The sequence below is a fragment of the Anarrhichthys ocellatus genome, unplaced genomic scaffold (assembly GCF_004355925.1).
Source record: "Anarrhichthys ocellatus isolate YVR2014 unplaced genomic scaffold, GSC_Weel_1.0 scaffold3, whole genome shotgun sequence".
Classification (NCBI taxonomy): domain Eukaryota; kingdom Metazoa; phylum Chordata; class Actinopteri; order Perciformes; family Anarhichadidae; genus Anarrhichthys; species Anarrhichthys ocellatus.
In genome coordinates, this window is record NW_022280033.1 from 3,183,263 (window position 1) to 3,208,305 (window position 25,043).

At 40.6% G+C, this 25,043-nt stretch overlaps 2 protein-coding genes and 1 non-coding gene across 8 annotated transcripts in view; all 3 read left to right on the top strand.

Moving 5' to 3' along the window:
- LOC116399883 (melanopsin-A-like) overlaps window positions 1-11,582 on the top strand; it is a 23,249-nt gene extending 11,667 nt beyond the window's left edge. For both annotated transcript variants that reach the window (XM_031877340.1, XM_031877349.1), the window contains exons 2-11: window positions 728-870; window positions 2,614-2,747; window positions 3,684-3,887; window positions 4,756-4,927; window positions 5,401-5,577; window positions 5,848-5,955; window positions 6,823-7,018; window positions 7,104-7,268; window positions 7,949-8,008; window positions 8,542-11,582. In XM_031877340.1, the coding sequence (XP_031733200.1) occupies window positions 728-870; window positions 2,614-2,747; window positions 3,684-3,887; window positions 4,756-4,927; window positions 5,401-5,577; window positions 5,848-5,955; window positions 6,823-7,018; window positions 7,104-7,268; window positions 7,949-8,008; window positions 8,542-8,706 (1,524 nt within the window). In that variant the 3' untranslated portion in view covers window positions 8,707-11,582. The remainder of the gene's footprint in view (window positions 1-727; window positions 871-2,613; window positions 2,748-3,683; window positions 3,888-4,755; window positions 4,928-5,400; window positions 5,578-5,847; window positions 5,956-6,822; window positions 7,019-7,103; window positions 7,269-7,948; window positions 8,009-8,541) is intronic.
- Window positions 11,583-12,211: 629 nt separating this feature from the next.
- The window catches only part of LOC116376827 (LIM domain-binding protein 3-like), a 35,088-nt gene continuing 22,256 nt past the window's right edge, over window positions 12,212-25,043 (top strand). For 2 of the 5 annotated variants that reach the window (XM_031838324.1, XM_031838340.1), the window contains exons 1-3: window positions 12,219-12,259; window positions 12,453-12,547; window positions 16,193-16,394. In XM_031838324.1, coding sequence (XP_031694184.1) covers window positions 16,299-16,394 — 96 coding nt within the window. In that variant the 5' untranslated portion in view covers window positions 12,219-12,259; window positions 12,453-12,547; window positions 16,193-16,298. Of the gene's footprint in view, window positions 12,260-12,452; window positions 12,548-16,192; window positions 16,395-25,043 lie in introns of all 5 variants that reach the window. The other 3 variants (XM_031838316.1, XM_031838332.1, XM_031838347.1) reach the window with 3 other exon arrangements.
- trnat-agu (transfer RNA threonine (anticodon AGU)) lies at window positions 22,925-22,998 on the top strand. The gene has a single exon. It is a non-coding gene; the product is annotated as a tRNA-Thr (tRNA).

Here is a 25,043-nt window from a genome sequence, read left to right on the forward strand (position 1 = left end):
TGTGTGTGTGTGTGTGTGTGTGTGTGTGTGTGTGTGTGTGTGTGTGTTAAACTGTTTTAGTGGTTTGGCACCAGTTTAATCGCACCTTCTGAACCATCTTTCTGCAACCATGGCTACGTGCTGAAAACGCAGGAAGCCCAAAAACACTCTGACATTGAGCTTAGTTTCATTTTGACCTCTTAGTAAAAATATTTAACAAAATCAAGTGAATTCTTGTATTTTTACATTTATTTGAATTATTTGATGTTATATAAATAAGAAGTGATGAATTAGGTGTCAAAATAAAGAATAAGATGCTATTGTTTGTGTGTTCAAATTACCGCCAAAGGAGAATAAGCTCAATACACGCTGCTCAGAACGTTCTTCTTCTCTGGTATTTGCTGTATCGTTGACATAGTGGCCGAATGTTCTTCTTTGAGAGTTTTGTAACAGTTGGACAAGTGTGCCAAATTCCCGGTGGCAATCGGGGGGTCCGACTACACAACACAGCAACGTGTTTTTGCGTTATATTTTGTAAAACAAGGGTTGTGTGGACAGTTTTTTTTTTTTTAAATGGAGGGAAAAAATTCCATATAAGTGTCGACAAAACCTGAGAGTGAAAGTTATCTTTCGCAACCAAAGATTAAACGGCAGAAACGGAACGTTATCCACCATGAATGTGATCTGTTTAAATGTTATCAGCCTGCAGCATCGTCATGTTTATAATTTTCCTGTTTGGTTCTTCCAGGTGGCAATGATACCCGAGGCCCCGCACCCCTACCCCACAGTGGACGTGCCCGACCACGCCCACTACACCATCGGCTCCGTCATCCTCGTCATCGGCATCACCGGCATGATCGGCAACTTGCTGGTCATATACGCTTTCAGCAAGTAAGATGTCTTCCTGTGCCCAAATATGGTCGCGCTGATCCTCAGGAGACAACGGAAAATCGGACACTGCTTTTTACTAACCGTACTGCAACAGACTAACAGACATGCTGTCAATTCTAACAGGAATACTAAATGCAATGTTCATGCAGTTTGCTAAAATCTGTTTGATAATGCAGTTAATTATTGTTTGAAAGTAATTTTAAGGTTAAACAGTGTTTTAAAAATAATTCTAATGTTGTCCAGGAGATATGAAATCACACTTGCCAGTTAAAATACAGTTTATAAACTTGTGTTTTTTGCTGACGTTTAAAAAAAAACAACAAAAAAAACATAATTCCACTGTTTTGGGACCATGACCATTCAGTGTTTTATTCTTGTATACTCTAAACATTTGTAAACATACTGAAAATACATCAGCACATGATGTAAAGTGATAATTCTTCCATTTTCTCTTCAATCCCACAATATGTTGTTACAATGTTGTTTTGCTCTTTGAGAGGCTGAGAGTCTGTACAAAATGACTTATTCCTCCTTGGTGTTGAAAGAAAATAAGCCACAACATATTTAAGGGAAAATGGTGTTTGAGGTGGAAATAATTGGACAGTGTTCCTGTTTGTCCCCTTAAAGCTTCACCTGTGGAAGAAACACTGCTGCGATGGACTGTCTTCTAAAGCTGCAGAGGTTTTCAGACTGAGGTTAAATCGGCAGTACGTCTTCTAAATGTGTCATGGCTGCCTTGTATCGACCACACACTCGCGTCTTTTATCTTCAATGTGTGTCACAGAAAATGTCTCTCTGCGACACACAGAGTTCTCTGGAGTCTTTTGAAGAAGCTTAAGCACTTAAGATGACTTCTGCCCACATATTGATCTCTCATTAAAATCAGTCCTTTATGTCTGTGATGTGTGCTTCAGTGATTACATGTTAATTATAGAACCGAAGCAGCACCAAGTGATTTTTCCACGCAGGCTCTTCCTCGTCCTCTAAAACAGACTTCATGAGAACACATGACTCATTCAGCCAGTTAACAGCAACTTCCTGCTGATCACAGCGGGAGGAGACTTGATTATGAAAACCTCTGCAGCTTTACAAGACACTTCACAGCTTGTATTGGAGTTGAAAAACATGTGCAGATGAGCAGTGGTGGAGGAAGTGAATACCTCACTGTAAGACTTTGTTTCAAGTAAAAGTCCTCCATTGAAAATGTTACTTCACTAAAAGTATGTCGGTATAATCAGGAAATTGTAGTTAAAAGTATTAAAAGTATAAATATGTCCCCTGTGATATATAGATATAATATCATTAGATTATTATTACTCACGCATTAATGTCAAAGCAGGATTTTACTGTTGTAGGTGTTTGAGGTGGAGCTCATTTTGAATTATTAACTAATTATTATTTTCAGTATGGATTAATCTGCTGATTATTTTCTCCATTTATCGATTTGGTTTGCAAAAACGGTGAAAATAGTGAGAAATGCCGTCACAATTACCCAGAGCCCAAGGGGAAACCTTCACAATGTTTATTTTGTCCAACCAACAGTCCGAACCTCAACACTATTATTTGTACATTTCAATTATTAACATTATTAAAAGGAAAAGCAGCAAATCTGTATGAAAAATTACTTCATCAAAATAGTCACCAATTAATTAGCTGTCACTCGTCTAATTTAATTAATGGACTACACTACCTGTGTGTGTGTGTGGGTGTGTGTGCGTGTGTGTGTGTGTGTGTGTGTTGCAGGAGTCGCAGCCTGCGGACGCCGGCCAACATGTTCATCATTAACTTGGCGATCACAGACTTACTGATGTGCGTCACCCAGGCGCCCATCTTCTTCACCACCAGCATGCACAAGAGGTGGATCTTCGGAGAGAAAGGTACCCCACTGCACACTCACACACACACACACACACACACACACACACACATTTCCAGTAAACCCCGAACATAAACTCGCAGAGTCTTGAAACTTAAAGCAGTTTCTCACACATTTCTTTGGTGTGTTCTTGCTGCAGAACGTAAAGATGAGTCGATCCGGTCTTATCTCCCTCCACCGTCACTCTTTCACATCTGTTTTCATTGTGAATTAGTGAACTTAAGCTCAGAGAAAACAGTCGATGCTCCTCAGTCTCCCTAGAGAGAGACGCTCCGAGGTCATTTTAGTACGAGGGAGGTGTTGACTTGCAGCTTTTTATTAATATAACCTGAGTTAACACCTGCAAGCCCTGCCAAATATTTTATTTCACATTAAATAATTTCCTTCCTGTGTGTTTGGGTTTCAAGGGTCAGTTCACCCATTTCACAAAAGGAAAACAATTCTCTTGTCTCTTCTAGTATCGCTTCATGCAGATGGTTTTGGTTATATTTTCCTCGAGATGTTTTATTGAATGGAAGTTAATCAGAGGCTTTCCTTTACCAAGAATTAACTCTGTCAAGCTGCAGAGAATAGATCAGTTCATTAAGCCACACTTTAACTGATTAAGCTCTAAGAGAGGAGGTTGTTGTGTCTTCCTGAAGTTTAACGTTAGCTCTGAGGTTCCCAAAACTGTTCATACAGAATGAGGTTCAACAATAGAAATGTATTCAGTATCGCAGAGAAGTTTCTAAAGATCCCACAGCAATAATGTTATAATTTCAGACAAAGTACAAAGCTGTGCTTTTGTTGCCTTGATTTTCCTCAATGTCCATCCAGAATAAAGAGACAGACAGACAGACAGACAGACAGACAGATAGAAAGACAGATGTTGATACTAATTATTATCAGTATCATTGTTAAATGAAAATGACAATATTCTTCATCTGCCCGTCTATAGGCTGCGAGCTGTACGCGTTCTGCGGCGCTCTCTTCGGGATCTGCTCCATGATCACACTGACGGTGATCGCTGTCGACCGCTACTTCGTCATCACGCGACCCCTGACCTCCATCGGTGTGTTGTCGCGAAAACGGGCCCTCCTCATCCTCCTGGGGGCCTGGTTCTACTCTCTGGGCTGGAGCCTGCCGCCGTTCTTTGGCTGGAGTGAGTACACACACACACACACACACACTCTGCTGCACATAAATCCGCTCTGTTCTGCCTCAAAGCTTTTTCTATCTTATCAAACTTATTGCTCATTTACCCTTCAAATCCCATTTATTATCAGTTCAACTTCACACACACGCACACACATGCACACACACACACACACACACACACACTCTACATGTGGTGTGTTTTCTTCTTCCTCTCACCTGGTTTTCATTCTCTCTCTCACACACACTTGAATGTAAATTATAATATATGGAAACAGAAAATCTCCTATAAATCTTGTCCAAACAGAAAACCCCTGATAGCGGTGACAGTTCACAGGGACTAGACTGGAGCCAGATGGGGGCCAGCTGTTGTTTTAGGGGGGTCAGTTAAATGAAACTAGGAGCTCATTTTAGCAGCAGCAGAGTGAGACAGGTCATCTATAAAAAGAAGATGTAGGACAATGTGGCTCTATTGGTGTTATACATATTATCGACATATTATCAAATACAATTGGACAACAGATAAATATTTACATCTGAAAGACACAATGCTCATAAAGCACAGATACAAAGGATACCAACTTTCTTCCTTTTCAGTAGACTTCTGTGAGGGTGCAATACCGTGTTTGACCACAAACACTGGCTGACATGTAGCAGAACACAGAGGGGGCGCTGTTTCACATGTTTGAGGAAACTCCTGAAATAAGGGGAACATATTGCTGTGACAAACAGCTGAGTGTCTATTATTTGACAAAACATAAGGTGAATGGATGCTGCATTTCAGTGGGGTCCGGGACTCGCCGCTGGCCCCCGCCTCAAAGAGCATGATGGGATATTAAAACTCTCTGTCTGTCTCCATGTCTCTCGCCCCTCAGGTGCCTATGTCCCTGAGGGCCTGCTGACTTCCTGCTCGTGGGACTACATGACCTTTACCCCATCGGTGCGAGCGTACACCATGCTGCTCTTCATCTTCGTCTTCTTCCTGCCGCTCTTCATCATCATCTACTGCTACTTCTTCATCTTCCGCGCCATCCGCATCACCAACCGGTCTGTGTGTTTGGTGTTTTTTGTGTGTTTTATTTACGTTTTTGTCCGTTGCTGTGTGTCTTTTTTGTAATTTATTTTTCCTGTATTTATAAAAGGAGTAACTTAGTTGTAATTGATTTTTCTTCTGCATCTTATGTCCCACACACATTTTTTTCTTCTTTTTGGAACAGAAAAGAACATAAATAATGAGTTTCATTAATCTGTGTTCCACCCTCCCTGTTGTAAAGCAGATTATGTAGGTCTATACTCTAGGTAGGTCTATAGTTTGTTGATACATTAAAAAGGTAAAACTGATTTAAGAAATGAAGCCAACAGTTTCTTATTGTCGTGTAACAAGCAAACAGCCTTTTGGATCTGTGCAACTTAAAATGTCTGAAAAAGAGCCTTAGTTCAGGATAAACCTTCATTAAAAGAATGTGGGTCAACACATTGTACACACAGGTATAGATATAAAAAGTTTGTGTGTGTTTCAGGGCTGTGGGGAAGGTTAACGGCAGCATTCACAGTCACGGCAGCAGTCGAGACTCGTCGAAGAAATTCCACCGGCTGCAGAACGAGTGGAAGATGGCGAAGATCGCTCTGATCGTCATCCTGCTCTACGTCGTCTCCTGGTCGCCATACTCCGCCGTCGCTCTCACCGCCTTCGCCGGGTACAAAATCACCAGCAGCAGAAAACCTCTCACTCACTCTGCAGCAGGAAATTGTATTTGCAATAAAAAAAAAACGAGTCTAGAAGTTGACCCGCATGTTCTCAAAATCCACTCAGAATGTTGCGTTGTCCAAGTCTGTGTCCCACCGGTTGAGAATCGCTCATTTATTGGATGAGAATTAGACCCCCGTTGCCCTATTTGCTGCTGAAGTGTCCATGAGCAAAGTTTCTTCTGTTTCCTCACTGTTATTACTTTGTTTCTCTGCTACAGGTACGCAGACATGTTGACTCCCTACATGAACTCTGTGCCCGCCATCATCGCCAAGGCCTCCGCCATCCACAACCCCATCATCTACGCCATCACACACCCAAAATACAGGTACACACACACACACACGGTTGAACAATATCTACAACGCTCTTGATGTTTTTCTTCTTTCCTTCAATACTGACTATTTTAACAGAGATTTTAAAAAAGAGTAAAATTCAGACACTGAATGAATTATTTACATTCAAAATAGATTCGGTCCCAAAAGAAGAAGATTCAAACTTTAGTTGATGTCCCCACAGGGTTGCATGACAGGGAAGACTACTGTTGGAAGTTGGATTTTGAATTAGTTTTTCAGTAAGTTCAGCTGATTTTACAATAGTGCTTAACACTACACTAACCTTGTATTTATATTTTGATATAGTTTGAAGAAGAACTTTGCTAAAGCAACACGTTGCCGGTTAGTTCAATCTTGTTATTTGCTACCTTACTGTTTTTATTTGAATCTGCTTACATCTTGATGCCAAGCTTCCAGTTTCTTTAACCAATGACTGGTGATTTCTTTTGAATTTGACTGCAGCTAACATGGCTGCAGCTCAGTGAATTGATTCAATCAGAGAATGCTCCGCCGGCACTGCAAGAGCTCCGACACCTCATCTGAACTAACCGCTGCTCGATTAACCTGAATGTTAACTCGACCGGAGAGAATTAGTCACACACAGACACATACGAAGAGATTTGAAAGCTGCAGGATGAAAATAAAACAGCTTATATAACTGTAGTTATTTATTGGTGAAGGAAAAGTAGTGCGTTGACCATGAAGAGTCAACTTCGGCCTTTCGGGTCACCGTGCTTGCAATATGCTGGTGGAAACCCTGGGTTTTACTTGGGGCCCTTTATCAGGGGCCCTCTATCTAGCTGGGGGACCCGTGCGATCGGCCACCTTGTCTAATGGTATTATGATCTCTCTCTGTGCAGGATAGCGTTAGCTAAGTACATCCCGTGTCTCGGCATTCTGCTCTGCGTTCGTCCTCGCGACATCCACTCGACCAGCAGCAGCTTCAGGTCGACGCGACGCTCCACCGTGACCAGCCAGACCTCCGACATCAGCAGCCAGCTGATGCGGCAGAGCAACCGCAAGTCCCGCCACTCCTCCGTCTCCGACAGCGAATCGGTGAGCTGGGAAACGGAACCGTGACGTCATATGTAGCGATGTAACACAGATTGTGTGTGTCAAAGTGTGTGTTTTCTTCTGAAAGGTTCTGACGGACACTGAGGCTGAGCTCTCCAGTATGGGCTCCAGACCAGCCAGCCGCCAGGTGTCCTGTGACATCAGCAGAGACACCGCCGAGCTCCCAGAATTCAAACCCTCCTCCAGCTTCAAGTCCAAGATGAAGAGCCACGACTCGGGCATCTTCGAAAAAGTAAACGCCTCTTCGACTCCTTCGATTTGATTGTTGGTGCTTTAAGGATTTTTCAGCTCTTCAAATATGGCTTGAAATGTGGTCGACCTTCAGGCCGCTTGACAACAGCTGGAGTCGGATAAAACAGCAGAAGGTTTAGACCTTTTAAAAAGATTCTTAATGTAGATTATTATTATTATGTTACTCTCAGCGGAGGAGGGGGATGTTAGGGGGTCACCTGAGGGGGAGTCGCAGGGATTCGGGGTTATTTCGAGGGTCAGTTGAGGAGGTTTGTGTGCGGTGAAAGAAAAACATCTTCTTTCATAACACCGGTGTTCATGTTAATGTGTTGCACTGTGTTTTTTGTGCTCTTTAATCTGCTTGATGTGCTTTTCATCTCGGATCAGAAAATCTCTCTTTTCCTTTTGATGTTAATCATTGACTGAAATCTGTATTTTTTTTAAAGCTGTGTTAAAATTCTGGGTAATTGATTAGAGATGAGTGTGATGGTTTTCTGTCTGCCTCTCTGATGCTGATGCATTTCATTAAAATCTAATTTAGGTGTATATAATGATCTAATTATCTTATCTAATATTAATGTTGAGGAGGACTTCATGGCTGCCGCTGCAGGATGCTGGTTAGTCAGTATGATAATGTAATAATCCCCTCACAGGTTTACATGTGTTTGTTTTTTCTTTCAGACGTCCTTTGACACTGATATCTCCATGGCAGGAGTCGGGGAACGCGGCAGCATCCCAAATGTGAGTACTGTCGGATTTATTCATCAGCACAAACACAATGAATTATCAAATCTTTGTTTTACTTGTTTCCATTTCAAATAAACAAGATATAGTAAAGTATTTATTACATGTTATACTTCTGATTTTGGCGATGTCATTGCGATTCTAGATATCAGATATCAGAGTATATAAACCCCAAAATGTTGCTGAACTTGTATTTGATACTGCTCTGACATTAGTATAATACAATTCTGGTAATTGAGTTAATAATATTAGTGCAGAGAGATTTATTTACCTAAAACATCAGGCTCAATGCGACACTTACAGGATGAAACCAACAACATCATCAGGTCAACATTTTAATTCGTCCAACACTGATTTGTGACTTAATACCTGCAAAACCAATGGCATTCCAATCAGCCCCTGCTGTGTACTTTGGTCCAATCCAGATAAAAAACACAACATGAATGATGGATTTTCATAAAACTCTTAAAAAGTTAAAAGCAAAATAATCATAAAAATAAAATGATGACTGTATGTTTTCTGTTTGACAGACGGATATTGCAGAGGGACACGTTAGGAGGGGCACGATTGGTCGAATCCCGAGCATCGTCATCACCTCGGAGTCCAGCCCCTTCCTCCCCACTGGACGGAATGGTTCCTGCACTGCTCGCCCAAAGACAGCCAATAACAGCAACTCGGGGGCGGGGTCTGGGTAGAGCACCTGCAGCCATGTGATCAGCTCACGTCCAGTCAGATGTTTAGAAATGTAGACAGGGTTCACCTGTAGATCAGAAACAAACTACAGTATTACAGGAAGTCATGATTACATTTCTGAGCGAGTCTTTTCACCTCGTAGAGAATTTATGTCAATTTCTTTTGAATTTAGTTTTCACTTGAACACAGAGAGTGACCAATGAAATGACAACAGACAGTTTAAGTGGTATCAATTAAAGAGCAACTTGTATAAGCTTGAACATACACCCTTCACATATTGTAAAAAATGATTGCACCAGTGTGCAGAATTAAGTGAAGGCAAAATGTAGAGGGGTGACATTAAACACAGAGTTGCAAACTCTTAAAAGCATTGTGCAGTTTTTGCGGCTGCTAAACCTGCACAAATAAAACAAAAGAAACCTGTGTAAATCTCAAAGCATCCACAAAGGGTGAAATGCACCCCTGTGCTATTTCTATGTATTTAAATGATGTAATATTCATGTGCATTTGGCACAAAATTGGTCCCTTTCTATATGCAAATGAGCCAAAAAAAGTCAAATTTACAAAAATTCGGGCTAATAGCCACACGCAGTTATAGTGAAATTATTGGCGTCCTCAGAGAGTTGGTGGTAACTGAAGCACAGTTATTAGGGGTGTCACGCCCAGCAGTGGTTATTGCCAGGCAAAGGTATTTTCATGCTCTGCTTAAACTCATATGCATTAAAAATAAATGCATGAAGCTCCCTACGTATACTTTTTGGAAAATTATAGAGAAAAAATTAAAAACAAGGTCATTATTTAAACAGGGAAAAAAATAATTATTTCTTCCCTCTCTGCAAAAAAGGACAAATTGCATTCAGCTGCAAAACTTTTTGGGTGTTTTTGCACTTGCATCATTAGCGCAATTTCCTGTGAATCGGACCTTGAGACGGAGCAGATAACAGTTGCAATTAATACCACAATCGATTCCTTAGTTGAGCAAGTCGTAAGCTAGTTAATGCAGAACTTTGCAACAAATATCGTAATCTTAAACCGATAGCTGTGTTGATGCCAAGTCTTATGACACTCATGTGTAGCAGGCTTTGTCAACCAATCAGGGCGGAAACGTTTCACTTTAGCCAGCCATAGCAACTGGAAGTTAAAAGACAGAACAGGAAATCCAGAATTGGTAAAAAAAAAAAGGCCCAGATCTGAGTGAGCATGACGGTGTCTTTACGGTAGAGACAATGTCACAGACTCATTGATCTCTGGATACGTTGCTCTTTAGAAATACTGTGAATTATTGGTTAGAGAATTAAAATCACCCTAAAATACCTATGTTGGTTTATTTACTTTTTACTTTTATGCTACAGACACTCAAGGTGTTTTTAGTTATTCTGTTTGGTTAGACCCGAGTGTATAGAAAGTATAAACAAATGCAAAGTGTAAGAGAGTCCACACAGTCTGGAGAAGGAGGTCTAGTCAGACAATTTGAATTAAAACACCTGTGAGGAAAGACATTTTTTTATGGTTCTGAAGCCAAACTTTTTTGCTTTTAGTTTAACCCAAAGAAACTCATGTTCCTGCACCTGATCTCTTGTCCCTGTTTTAGATGGATGCAAACAGACTGGTTGTGTTTGTCTTAGTTCCTCTGAGACAAGTGAAGGCCCTGAGCCCGTTGAAATGGAGTTTTTTTTGCAGTGGACTATGAGATTTTTCTACAAAGAAAAAAATACTGTTTCCTTTTTGTGTTCTTGTTGTCTGTTGCTTTTGATTTATTTATCCGTGTGTTTCCATCTTAATCCTCTGCAGTTTTTCTTTTCTGTGTAAACTTAAGAACTGAGATACTATATGAAAACAACTTCACTTGGTATAGAAGTAGCCTGGAAAAGGAGAAACAGCTAAATAAAATTAGTTTTCAAGGAATGTAACTGCTTGATCATTTGGGAAATCCTCTTGCTATATCATTTCAAATAGATGTTTCCACTTTTGCTGATGCTAAGCTAGCTGCAGTTTTCCTCTGCTTCCACGTTTGGTAATAAACTAAGCCAAACGGACCCTGGACTTGCAGTAGGCCTACATCTGTACTGGACACACAGAGATGTGACTGATTTCTACTTCAGTGTTGAATAATCTCTGGGTATGATAACAATCGATAGAATTTTCCAAAACGTCACGTTAATTCAAATGTTTCTCCTTATCGCACTTAATCCTAAAAGCCCTGAGGCCTGCAATTGCACTTTTATTAAGGAACAAGATATTTGAAATGTTTCACTGTTGTTCAGTTTGTGTTTTTCATCCTGTTCGTGTTTTTTTTCATTCTTCTTCTTGATTGCATATTTAAAGTGTGTATTTTGCTGAAGGACAGTTTAGAGGAAATGTGATTGTGATGTTGTTGGTGTTGGTACGGGGCTGAATAAGGGACATAATTGTTGCTCGTAAAGCAGCTCTTGATAAGCCCATCTGACCTGTTGGTCTGGGTGAAGTTATTTGTGCATTCTTTAAGAGTCTATTTGAATGTTTCTATACAATAAAACAGTCAACACATGACACGTTTTCTGCTGCAGTTTGCATTATTTCAAGTTAATAAAAGTAACTGAACCACAAGCCAAGTGGAACTAAGCTAAATCGTTAGCTAACCTAATCAAAAATGTTTTAAGAGTCAAACTGCTGTTAAGCTGTTTTCTTGGTAAACCGACCTTTAGCTAAAATGAAACTGTTTATTAAGCTGTTTAACTGAAACATTAACCAAACCAAACTAAGCTTTGATTGAAATATTTTAGGCCTGAGGTCTGCAGTAACACACGTCTCTACTGTATGTCAGCGTAAACTAGTGTCCTAATCATTCCTACTGGTATCGGAAAGAAGGAAGTACTCTACAGTATAATGCTGCAGCAGTGTGATGCAGTAAATATTAGTAATAATACTGAATATAAATGGAGGTGTTTTTCAACTTAGTTCTGGTGTAAAGTTTGTGGTCCAAAAGACTTTTGTTGGAATACGGAAAAGAGAATTTATTGTGGATTTGTTTCCTGTTAACTTCAATGTTGGTCTCATTTATTTTTCTAAATAAATATCTATTATTAACTGTATTCATTGTGGAATGCCTCTATTTGTGTCTTCATCTCTGCAGAGACAGAAATTACATAGGCTACACTGCCAATTTGCATGTTTTAAAATGAAATGGCTACTGCTGTAAAAACGCAGACCATAAATAACATCAGAAATTATGATTCGAATTAAAATCACAATATTTGTAAGTGTAAACTTAATTTCACAAATACATATTTATATTAGAAAGATGAAGAAAATGCAATGTTCTGTAAATAAATAAAATATTCTTGTGTTGTGTGCATTTTTATAGTGTTATCTGGATGTATTTCAGTTTTTCACCAGCAGTCTGTCTGACTCCTGTCTCTTTAAATAGAAACCCCGCTAATGATAATCCACCGTTAACACCCCTCTTTCCCGTCTTCCCCTCGGCCTCCCTGCTCTCTGCCCGGGCCGGGCACCGCAGGTTGTCACGGTCGGTGTGTTCGGTTCCAGAAGCTGCAGGGAGACAAACAGCGGCTGCAGGTAGGCTGTTCCCCTATCACACCTTTTCCCACCTGTTTGTGCCCCCACGTGCCACTGCTCTCTAATCCACTTCTACATCTTCACCAGGAGCAGCCGGTAACAAGTTGCACCACCCCCGCCCGCTGAAGCTGCTGCTGTTTTTTAGTTTTTTTTCCAGGTTTAAAGTTTCATCTTCGGTTTGTTTTGCTCTCAGGTTGTGCACGGAGCGGCCCTGCTGGGCGGAGCACAGTGCGGGAAGCTGCAGGAGCAGGTGGGCGGTGTCTGTCTGCAGAACACCTGAGATACAAGGTGAACACATTCATTCATGAATCAGATGGTAACAGCTTGTGTACAAGAACATTGGCCACTCACTAGAAAACAAACTATTAAACTATAAATCATTCATGGGTCCCGCTTTACCAAACACAAACAATAGTTTAACGGCATAAAATACACAGCAGAATAGTTCATCATAAAAATAATCATTAGTTAATAGTTCAAGATTAGCTCCAGCTAAACCAACTACAACAATACAATCCTAATTTACATTAGTGCATAAGTAATAATAATCTATTGATGTAATATATAATAGTAGAACAGTCACAAGGGACATTTTTTATTGTTTTAATACTTTAAACATTTTCCTAGTCATACTTACATACTTTTTTATGTACGGTACATTTTAAATGCTGGACTTTTTACTTGTACCAGAGTATTTTTACAGTATGGTATTAATACTGAAGTAAAGGATCTGAATACTTCCTCCACCACAGGAGGTGCGAGTGCAAATTTAGACCGTAAGTATTGTTTTCAGTTCACGACATTTTGGAGATTCAAGTTTAGAAAGCAAACTGAGCCAACTGCTCATAGAGAGCAGTGAGCAGCGCCTAAACAATTCACAGCTACATGAGGAGGGTGGTAAATAGTGTGTGTGTGCGTGCGCGTGCGTGTGAGATGAAAGCGGAGGGTGGTGTGATAGTGGATCTCTCTCAGCATTAACAACACATAACTGACCTCAGATCACTTGTGAATAGTTTGTCATTTTAAACAGCTTCTTAATTGAGCCGCCTTGTTAAGTTAAAGGTCAGTTCAGGTCAGTACACAAACACACACACACACACACACACACACACAAACACAAACACACAAACGGGAGTTTGTGTGTGTGTTTTATATTCACCATGAGGGAATGCTTGCTCCTACTTAGAGGACGATGTGGGTTCCTGGTTGGCCTATTCATGCATTCACATGCAGTGGTTACCACTTTGTATTGAAAAATATAAACACAAGTGAAAGTACGTCCAAATTTTACTCAAGTACTGAACTTAAGTGTTGCGTCACCAAAAGCAGCGATGCACCTACAAAGGAGGTGTAACTAGCAAACATGGAAGTATAGATAAAGCACTATTTGAAATATTGCATCCAATTGCATCCATTTTTGGGGAGTAACATTGAATGTTATGTACTTATATTTATACCTCTTGGTCTGTTGCACCCTGGGAAAGCTCACTCCATCAGATTCCTCTCTGTGACAAAGGCGTCTAAACTTAGCCGGTGATATAACAGGCTGAGCAGATCAGGCTGCTCTGGGATCAGCCTGTCAGTCTCTGCCCCCCTACAGACATGTTACATCCTTTGAACTTTGTAACATTAACACATTTGGATAATTTTACATGTCAATATCGTTTAATTATTTTCCAACACAGTAGAGACATCTGTTAACAAAAGTCAGGCTGCAGATCAGGCTGGTCTTGACCAGTGTCACTGTGTCGGTCTTTTATTGTGAAAGGTGTCTCTGGTAGTGAATGACCAGCTGAATCAGCTTTATGTAGCTTTAAAGTGAGTTTCACAATTTTACTGTTCTGGTTCAATCTCACTGCTCTCATAGCGTCTTTCTAACAGAGAAAAAGCTGAAGTTAGAGTCCAGCTGGGGAACATAGTGGATTATTTAGGAGCTGAAAAGACAGATATTTCCCTCACGAGTTGGTGGGGACCAAAAACAGCTAAAAGAGAGAGAATATTAGACTTATTCTCATCAGATGGACACAAATAAGGTCAACATATCGACTTAAAAGTCCATTAACTCCAATGAGAGCAGTGAACGTGAACACAAATTATGACCCGATTCTTTCGCTTCATAGTCGCCAGAGTAAATATTGTTGGACCTGTTTTTCACAAAACACATATCTTCTGAACCTTGTTTTCACTAAAATCAAGATCTGGCAACTAATGTTCACGAACGCCCGAGCGAACCAATTCTTTGTCATGCTAAATATGGCGTCATCATAGAAGACAACATGAACAAAATAAAACAGGTATGAAAGGGTGAGTCCAACTGCAATGACAAGAGGGGTTATGGGTAATGAGTTGAGTACACTTATTTAACATAGTAATGTTTCTGTACCAATTACATGAAACCACACACGTGCTGACAGATCAGCTGTTTGTCAGGGAATTCTCACCTGTTAGCGCCTGCCAAAATGATAGACCATTACTCCGACATACATCTGTTACTCTACAGACAGAAGCTGTTTCCAGTTTGACTTGTCATCACAACTGCACAATGTCAACCTTCAATTATTTATTAGGAACATACAGTTAAAATACTGATACTGTGAAATCAAAGCCTGATACATCTTCTTCCTCTGTGCCATAGAGCTCTATTGTTTTCCAAAAAAAGACATCAATGAGCCTCACTGTTGCACTGGGCGACATGTTCCTTCATTACCAAGACCACACAGTTTATTTTTACTCAATCCCACACACACTGTCCTGCTGCCACAAATACTCACCAGAGCACCAAATGTGGATTAATCTGCCGCTGAAAATAGTCCCCAACAAATGCCCTATCACCCCCTTTTTGTTTGATTAAGAACTACAGTGACCAGCTGTTAAAGGAAACTACTGAGCTTTTTTTTTTGACATGAAATTATATCTTTGTGTTTTTAAAGATATATACGTCCTCAGTAGGAAGCAATGGGCTTGGAGCTGAGAGCCACAGACAGGAAGTCAGACGGTATTGAGAGATGGACTTTCAGTCATTTTTCAAGCAAAATATTCTTTGTTTTTGCTGCTTTTCTTTGACATATATGATAATAAACTTGAGTATATTTCAGGTTCAGACTGAAATCAGGGCTTTACAGGCCGCGGCTCATTGACTGCTGGATATGCTGATGTTAGAACCAAACTCCCTGCAGCACATCTGGGACCAGAAGCCAAGCAAGAGGCACAGGTTTTCGAACAGGCTATCGGGACGTGCACTAGTATCTAAAAAAAGATTCATACTGTTTATTGACCACGCAGATCTCGTGGAGCAGGCTGTGGTATGATGCCTCGCTGCAGGGAACTCCAGCAGTGACATATGGGGGAATTGAACCGGCAACCTCGCCGTAATGACCTATCTGCTGCTGACCTTTCAGCTATCGGAGCCACTTAACTCGTGGCATTTCAGTTTGGGCTATTATCACCAGGACGATAATGAGACGTTTCCTGGCATCACCCCTGATTGGGTCCGAGGGAGACCCTGAGCGTGAGGGAGGGAGGGAGGGATGGGAGGGGGCTGAGGTGAGGGAGTCTAGAAGAGTCCGCTGGGTCTATATTGGCCCCGGTGAATCACGGCGAGCCTGGCATACTGGGTGTCCCCTTTCAAACCATATAAGTCCACCCCCCCCTCCTTTTCCCTTCGATCTCCCCCGCCCCTGCCTCACCCTGCATCACCCCGCCTCACCCCTCCACCCCCTACAATGCACCAATGCTATCTCTGGCTATTCTTAGGCTGTCACTTCAGCTCCTCTGAACAGGCAAGTTCTCTTCTGTCTCCTCTCTCAGTTTCTTCTTCTTTCTTTCTCTCATAATTTTGGTTCGTGCACTTCACACATTTAAAAAAAAAATTTATTTTCAGGTTTTTTCTTCATCATTTCACTTATGTAGTATCTTTTCTCTGTTTCCTTCTAGAGGCTACTCGGTGCCGGCCATCCCTCCAGCAGCTGTAGGGTTTTAAAATAAAAGTTGGTTTAATCACCGTCGTCCATTTCGGAGGATCTTTTAGTCGCCTGGAACAATGAGCGCCTACACCGTGTCATTGCCCGGCCCCGGGCCCTGGGGCTTCAGGCTGCAGGGGGGCAAGGACTTCAACATGCCGCTGACCATCTCCAGGGTAAGAAACTGATTTTTTTAAAAACTACTTTTTTAGTTCAGGATTTTTTATTTTTCATCTCAACTGCAATTCCTCCATTAGCAGGTGCACCTGAATTCAGTTTGCTTTCTGTTTGGCCTGCTTTTTCTGTCGGTATTTTTTGCATGTGTAAATAATTTTAATGTTTTTTTATCTTCAACAGTGGGAATAAAAAAATCTAGTTTTATCAAGTAATATATTCTTAATAATATTCTATCTCTGAAGTCTTATCTTCTTAAAAACAAGTGAAATAAATCTGTTGGTGCAGTAAGAATATCTCAACCGGTTTCTAATCAAAATAAGCTAATTTGATGAATGTTCTATGTGTGTATGTATGTATCTTGAAACATAAAAGATGGAGGCCGGGCCTCCTGGTGGCCAAAGGGATTAGGACGCGGGTCGTGTAATTGAAACGTCCCCGGTTGGAGTTTTGCAGGAAACCTTTGTTGCATGTCCTCATTTCCTGTTATCGCTCTTCTTCAAAATACGAAGCCACCAAAAATACTTAAAAGAAAGAACAAGGCAGCTTTGTTTGTATGGCACCTTTTCAAAATATTCAAAGTGCTTTACATAAGAAGAGAAAATGCATAAGAACAACATTCAAAAAAGGAAATTTAAATCAATTAAAATCAGACTAACGCAATAGTCAATGAATTTAATGAAACTGGAAGATGTGTTTACTTGGAATATAATGATTTCAAGGATGCTGTTGCATACATTAGTGATTTCATAAGAAGGATATTTTTTCATTTCAAGGTGATTTGGATGAAAATCTAAATCACCTTGCTGAAACCTTTTTATTTTATTTTTGTCGAAGTTCTTTTATTTGAGTTTTAATGAAACCAGTCAAATAAATCACAGAGTGGTCGTGTAACTTTAACGATAAGTGTAGACATGTAGTTAACAGCAAGGCGCTTTCCAAGTTGATTTTCAAAGCTGAATGAATGGAAACCAATGGCTGCAGAGAATTCCTTTAAATCTGCTCTGGGAACCTGAAACTGCAGTTTTTTTGCGGTCACCTGTTTCCTGTTTCATGTTGATTATTTGTTTCCGGCTCTTTTCTGTTTTTTTGAAAAAGGGGTTTTGATGATAAAGTGTGATTTGCGGATGATTCAGAATCACACATGCAGCCTGTCGGGGTGAGACCTGCAGGGCGTAACGGCTGCCAGGATTTGTCAGGGAGGCCGAAAGCAGAGCCGGAGGCCTAAAACTGGAGCTGGTGTTGGTTTCACAGCCTTGTCTCTCTGAATAGAGCAGAGACGGAGAGAGGAAACGCTCCTCCACTTCTTCTTCTCTGAATCTGCTGCATGCGTTGTCAGGATGCTGTGATCCTTGACCTTTTGAACTTCTCTCTGTTGGCGATTCAGGCGTTGAGGCTCATGCGAGCTGCTCTGGGTAACGGAGGAATTTTCTGTTTGCTTTTCCGACACATTATCTGCTTGCTGTTGTCGGGGATATGCTTGTGACCGACTGCCATCTGCAGATCTGTGCAGAAGGTGGACGATTCATGTTGATGGGAAAAAGATCTGCAGCTCTTTGTGGTTTGTGATAGCTGCAAGTTCAAATAAAGCCCTGGCAAGAAAATAGAAAAAGGCTAAATTAACGTTGGTGGTTTATTGAGATGCTGGATGTTACGTGGTGCAAGTTTTTACAGAAAGCATTGGAAAGTTGTTGAGCATATGACATCAATGACACAATAATGTGGACTTTTGTCAAATCTTGTGTATACTCCTGTCAGTGTGTATGTCATAAACACTACATTATATTCTTTATGGACTCTATTGTCCTTCAGTGTAATGCACAAAGGAAATGGAGGCACTTTAAATACATCCATGGATCTTAGAAGTCATAGAAAAAAAGACAGAACTTCATCATGTTTTTTAAGTTTTCTTCAGTTTCAAAACAATCCAATGCCAGCTGTCTGTACCTCTATGGCTTCACTGCAAACAGGATCTGCTAACGGATCATTCTGCATACTTGTAACGGTGCACTCGGATGGAAACTTCAAGCCTCCATTCGGCCTTTATCTTTTCATTTCACCTTTGCTGACAAAACATGTTGTACTGTAAACAGCTGTGGTTTGTCTTCCAACATGGCCGCGGGATGATGTCACGGAATACTATGAAGCTCAGAGAGAAACAGAGGGGAAGCTCCTCGTCAGCTGTTCCTGAATGACTGAGACTGCTGTTGGTGTGTGTGTGTGTGTGTGTGTGTGTGTGTCAGCTGCTGGATGTCATTGTGTCGGTTCAGTGTGACGTTCAGCCAAAAGTCACGGACTCATTGTGCTCTGATCTGATTTGTTTGATCGATGAGATCTAATCAATACGCTGCACTAATCTTTTATGGATGTTTATGGCTTCAATTAACTGTGTGGCAGCGCTAGCCGCCATCATAGTATCTGTAGTAGTTACAGTGAATTAGTAGTTTGCAGTGGAAAATAGCTAAGTACATTTACTCAGTTTCTGTACTTTACAGTTTTGAGGTACTTTACTTGAGTTATTATATTTTGTGTTACTTCTACTCCCCAACATTAGAGTTAAAAAGTTAAGAAATTACATCAGATGGATGCGATTAGTGATATATAAACTGCTTCAACATATAATGTTTTGATTTTATTCAGTCATCATTCTTCTAACAGGCTGTGTGCAGCTCTGCACCATTCAGACGATATGATTTAGATTTAGAAACTCTCCATTTGTTAATAATGTGACTGGCTGAGAGAGTATTTAATATTCACCAAACCCGACGATCTGTATGCACTGCACAAGACCTACTCATTCAATCATTCATTGCAATTTGGGCATGAAAAAAGTACTCCCTCCGCCTCTGACTTGTTCTGCACTTGTTTGCATACTGTGTGTGTGTGTGTGTGTGTGTGTGTGTGTGGGTGGAACAGAAAAGCCTGTTAGACACGCATAAATCCGCATTCACTACAAATGTACCCATATTACTGAAATAAACACAAGCCCACACACACACTGATAACGACACAAAAAGCCTGGGCTTTGTTGGGAAAAAGCATCCCCATCTCAGTGTGCGGTGCGATGTGGCTCTAATCTGCCGTCGGTGTGACAGCAGACGTGCTCTTTGAATTTGATTTACGCTGCGTTTTCTGCCACTGGCGACTTTTATGCTGCATGCCAGAGAGTTTGTGGACGAGCGAGGGACGGCAGATGCTTTCCATCATCCCGCTGGGCTCGGGGCTTCATTGTCTCCTCAGGTTCAGCGGTTCAGAGCAGCATGTTCAGGGAGCATACGTAAAACAGTGGGATAAACGAACAGATGAGGAAGAATCAGTCCCAATCTGTTGGATTCCTAATATTTAGATGGATGTTTTGTTTTCTATCCATCGATAAGTGGATTTTCGTTAGGATAACTCTGGTGATATTCTGTATTTTTCTTCATGTTCAGACTCGAACCAAAAGTGGTTCCTTCATTACCAAGAACACACACACTGTAGTTTATTTTGACTCAATCCCACACACTGTCCTGCTGCCACAAATGCTCATTAGAGCACCAAATGTGGCTGAAAGTAGTCCCTATTACCCTATTATTACCCTATTCCCTATTTTTGTTTGATTAAAAACAACAGCGACCAGCTGTTTTAGGAAATACTATATATATGAAACTATGTGTGTGTATGTGTATATATATATATATATATATATATATATATATATATCTCTTTTCAAAGATTTACATATTCAGTAGGAACCAATGCTCTTGAAGCTTGGGATTTTGTTGACAATAAAAATAAATAACAGCAGACTTGAACTTTAAGATTAAGCACCTTAAACATGCAGGCAGTGAAGTTTCAACAGCTCCTGTTGCACTACTTGTCAAAAACAAGCAGATGTCATCAGGTTAATAGTCTCCAACACAAGAGATACAGCTCTTTTGTGTGTTTGTCATAAATAGATTCAAAAACAATTGGCTGATATTTAGTGGAAAAATCTCTTAGCTTCGATAGTTTGAGTTAATGTGAGCTCAGATGCCTGAATAGAGGCTGCAGCTTCGAACAAATGCTTCTTGTCTTGTTTATTTTTTTAGAAGAACTTTATAAAAGCTTCACACTGGTTTCGTTTGTTAGTTTCCCCACACGGTCTTTAAGTTTTAATATGATTTCTCGCACTCAAGTGAACTCAGTAAGACATGGATGATCTCAGATGTCCCGGCAGGTTTTCACATGTCTCTTGGTTTTTCTCTCTGACCTGATGGATGTTCAGAAACCTGTACGCATTTCTTTTGCATTATTCTCAACTCTGCAATAAAGCAGACCGACATTTTCCCTGAAGAGCCGACTGAAATGTCAGGAGAGCGCTGAGTTTGAGTGGCAGGCGGATGAGAACAGAGAAACTGAACACAACTCTCGACACAAAAGGAATAAAGAACAAGAGGAAGGTTCGTGGATTAAAACTGCAGTGAGGGATCAAAAATGATGTGTGAACTACAACAACACCTCACGTCAGCCTTCAGATTACTCTCAGAAAGAATGAATAGAAATACTCAAAGTATATTAGAGCTCCTGTATCTCTTGTTTTAGTCCAAATAATCAGGTTTAATGTGAAAGCATTATTCAGTATTATGTAGATATCTGGCCTTATTATTTATTGCTGCATCTCTGCAACTGTGCTGCTTTATTTTGTAGCTGATACAAATAAATATCAAATAATTAGATAAATAATAGATTAAATAAAAAAATTTGTTTTAGATTTTGTAGCCACTGAATGACATAAACTTATTATGAATTCAACCTTCACATTCATTTCTTTGAGCCTGTGTTTTCAAATGATTTATTTTCACTCAGATAAACCTTTTAAACAATCCCACTCTGCAGACATTTGTGTGTAAGTTGTAGTGCAACTTGAATTCTCTATCTGTGTCGCTCTGAGCTGCTTAAATACAGTTTTACAGTCTGTTTGAAAGCCGAGTTCTCAGTAACTGGACTCCTGCTGTCACACATGGAGCTGACTCAGCGCTCAGTGAGCCCTTGATCCCACCGCATCCAGTTACAGATCAGGGGAACCCAAACGGCTTCACATCAGGGAACCCCAAATTTGATCCAGGACTGATCTGGATCTTTTCTAGATATAATTTGGTAGATTATGTCATCATGCTGCCGAAATACAGTTCTGTTACAGAAGGACAGATTATGCTTGTTTTCAGGGTCTGCAGGCATGGACTGATTACTGAGCGGGCATACAGGATACAGGCCCAGAGCCACCAGGGGCCCAAGGGTTCAGGGAGACCCCAGCTGGGCCAGATCCTCTTTCTGAAGTGACTAAAAATAAAATAAATAAGATGTATTATTATTACTGTTAACATTTATTGTGGAAAACTTAATCAGACATGCAAGAAACGACACAAAACGACTACAAAGAGACACTGAACAACCACAGTGACACAAAACAACATTGAAAAGAGACTTGAAACAACCACAAAGAGATGCAAAATGACTAGAAAGTTATGCAAAACATCCAAAAGTGATGCAAAATTACTATAAAACAAATGCTAAAGGGACAAAAAGACACGCTTGCTGGCTAACGAGATGCAAAACGACTTCAAAGATACGCCAGAGAACCACAGAGAGACACAAAACAGCTATGCAAAATGACTGCTAATACACTTATTCAAAACCACTTCAAAAGGGAACCAAAGCAAACATGTATGAATGGTCACTGCCACCAACAAGCCATGAAAATTGCAATTTTCCAGGTGATCTGTGCAGTAAAAATGTGAGTGAACATAATCTATTTTTTTGCCTCCACAAGTTGCACTTCTCACTGCTCCTACAGCACACGGACACTTGTAGCAGCAGCATACTGAGGCCTGCAGAGTGGCAGTGAGCGTCTGTGGCTGCTGACAGGCGGAAGGCTGTTTTTAGCCTGTGAAGGTCACACACACACACTCATACACACACACATACACATACAGACAGGTCTTATCAGCTCTTCTTCTACTGTTGCAGACCCACTCGGGTCAGTGTGTTCGATAAAATCCAGATTCATATTTTTAACTCTGGATGAAGAATCCAGGTTGTTGGCGGATGGAAGAGAATGCTTCATCACATAATGTACATAAATAATTTCACTTTCTCAATGGTTTTGCTAAGAAAACTGTCCAGTAGAGCTGCATATGTTGAAAATGTACTCGGTGTGGTGTGAACATAGGAAGTGCGTATGTGGGTCAGTGTCAATGGCTCAGAGGGAAAGTAGGCCACTCTGCAGTCGGGACAGGACTTGCATTGTTCAAACTCAGTGAGACAAACTCTCCAAACATTTGTTCACTTTAATCCAAAGCGGCTGTGATGAGATAATCTGGAATCTGAAATCAGATGGAGTCAGCAAACAGGAGGCTTCAACATGATGCATCAGAGTTTCCTGTAGGAAGTTATCTGACTGCAGCACTGCTGGGATTTGAATCCAGGATCTCCTGTTTACGAGACAGGCTCTTTAACCAACTAAGCCTCAGCAAACCTGTGAGTGTTGTCCCCCTGATAGTGTTAGCATAGAGGCGCTGTGGCTTAGTTGGTCAAAGTGCCTCTCTAGTGAACAGGAGGTCCTGGGTTCAAATCCCTGCAGTGCCTGCATGTTACTTTTCCATCCATGAAATGCAAGTTTACCTGTCATGCATGTGATGCGATATGTACAAAAATATTGAGGAAAATGTTGCACTTTAACCACCTAAGTCAGAGCATATCTTGCAGTGTTAAAGCTCCCTTTAACACTGCAAGATAAACTGGGACCGGCTCCCTGCTGTCCGTCACTGTCAGCGGCAGCTAACAGCTCGTCTCCAGGGGGCGATATTTCATTCCCGCCGCATTGACACGCATTCTGTGGAAATGTCAGCCGGATGAGTCAGAGTGAGATAAGAGCTGCAGCTAAGTGTCACAGCGCTATTTAAACTTTATCACTGACTGTGTGTGTGTGTGTGTGCGCGCGTGTGCATTTTACTGCTGTGGATATTTAAGGTTGAGCTTATTTTAACTACTTTATATCCTGTTGGCTAGTTTAATAGACAGCAATGATTCATATTCTATAAGATCATCAAATGTTCTCTGAGAACCACGTTTCTCTGAAAAGAAAAACGTTTTTTACCTTGTGACAATGCTGATATAAGAGGCTTTTTAAATAGTTTATTTAGCTTAAGGAGTTGGAAATTTTCTCAACACATAAAGGAACATTTCATGATTCAGTTTATCACAAACATTTAACATCAACACATCTGGAGGTATGTGGTTTTCACTGGATAGGGAGGAAATGAAAAACTAATCTGCAGAGTAACTAAAGCTGTCACATAAATGTAGTGAAGTGAAAAGAAAAATATTTAGCTTTGAAATTCAGTATGATTTGGTATAAAACGGAAATACTCAAGTAAAGTACAGTACAAATACTTAAGTACTTAAGTAGAGTACTTGAGTACATTCCACCACGGTCCTTCTCTTTGCCAACCTTCATCTTTTACCTCCCCATCCCGCATCTCCACCATCCCGGCCTCCAACCTAATCATGATCCTCCTTCTTCACCTCACCTCTTTCTTCTTCTACTCCTCCTCCACTCTCTCCTACAGCTGCAGAAGTCAAAGGTCACATTATTCAGACTGGAGATATAGTATAACTCCTGTGGATGGAAATTATGGAGAAGTTAAAAAAAGAAAGACAAAGCAAACAGGAGCAGGAGGGATTTTTGGGAGTAATCAGAGTGGATGTGACTCAGCGGGGGTTAGCGGTGTACAGACAGCTGTCTAGAGTTTAACACTCAGGCATGAACACTTGTGTCCCGGCATTGTGTTCGAGGCGCCACAGAGGCCACGAGGCTACAGACCGACTCTCTGAGTTAAAGGTCACAAGGTGAACACGTTCATTTGTTTCCATCCTGCTTAGAGTCTCACGCGTTATCTGATGGATGAAACTTCTCACTTTCTTTTTACAGTTTTGGGGTTGTTAACTTAAACACTCGCTAATCACTATTTATAGCCACGGTAGCGGCGTGTCAGCTAACTTGTCTGTTCACGACTTTGTTACAGACTGAAATATCTCAACTATTGTGATAATATGTGGTTCATACATTTCATGTTCCCCTCAGAATGAATTGTAATAATTTGTGTAATCCTCTGACTTTTCATCCAGCATTTTAATCTGTCCAATACTTTGGTTAATGACCAAATACCGGCAGAACTAATGACATTCCTTTCAGCCTCAGCTGTACTTTGAGTTTACTGATAATAAGCAAATGTTAGCATGCTAACTACTTGATTAACAGCTCAGAAATCACAGATGCTGTTTCATGCTAATTAGTCACAGGTTTAGGTGAAATCTCGTGAGCAGACAGACTGAAATACAAAGATAAGAGGGAGCAGATTTCTCCCAGTGAAAATAGTTCATGGACTCTCGTTGGTGTTGCTGTGTCTCCTTTTGAGGATGACACCTGATCTCACATAAGAAGTCTGTGATCCTCTGAAGTCACATTGGTTTTCTTCATGAAACAAATTTCAGATATTTTCAGTTAAAAATGTATACAGGATTTACAGCATTTAAAAATCCACCAAGTCTCTGAATTTCATACATTTTTAAATACATGTTAACAGTTTAATTTGAAGGCAGACTTGTTGACCGTTTTTGTTTGTGTAACT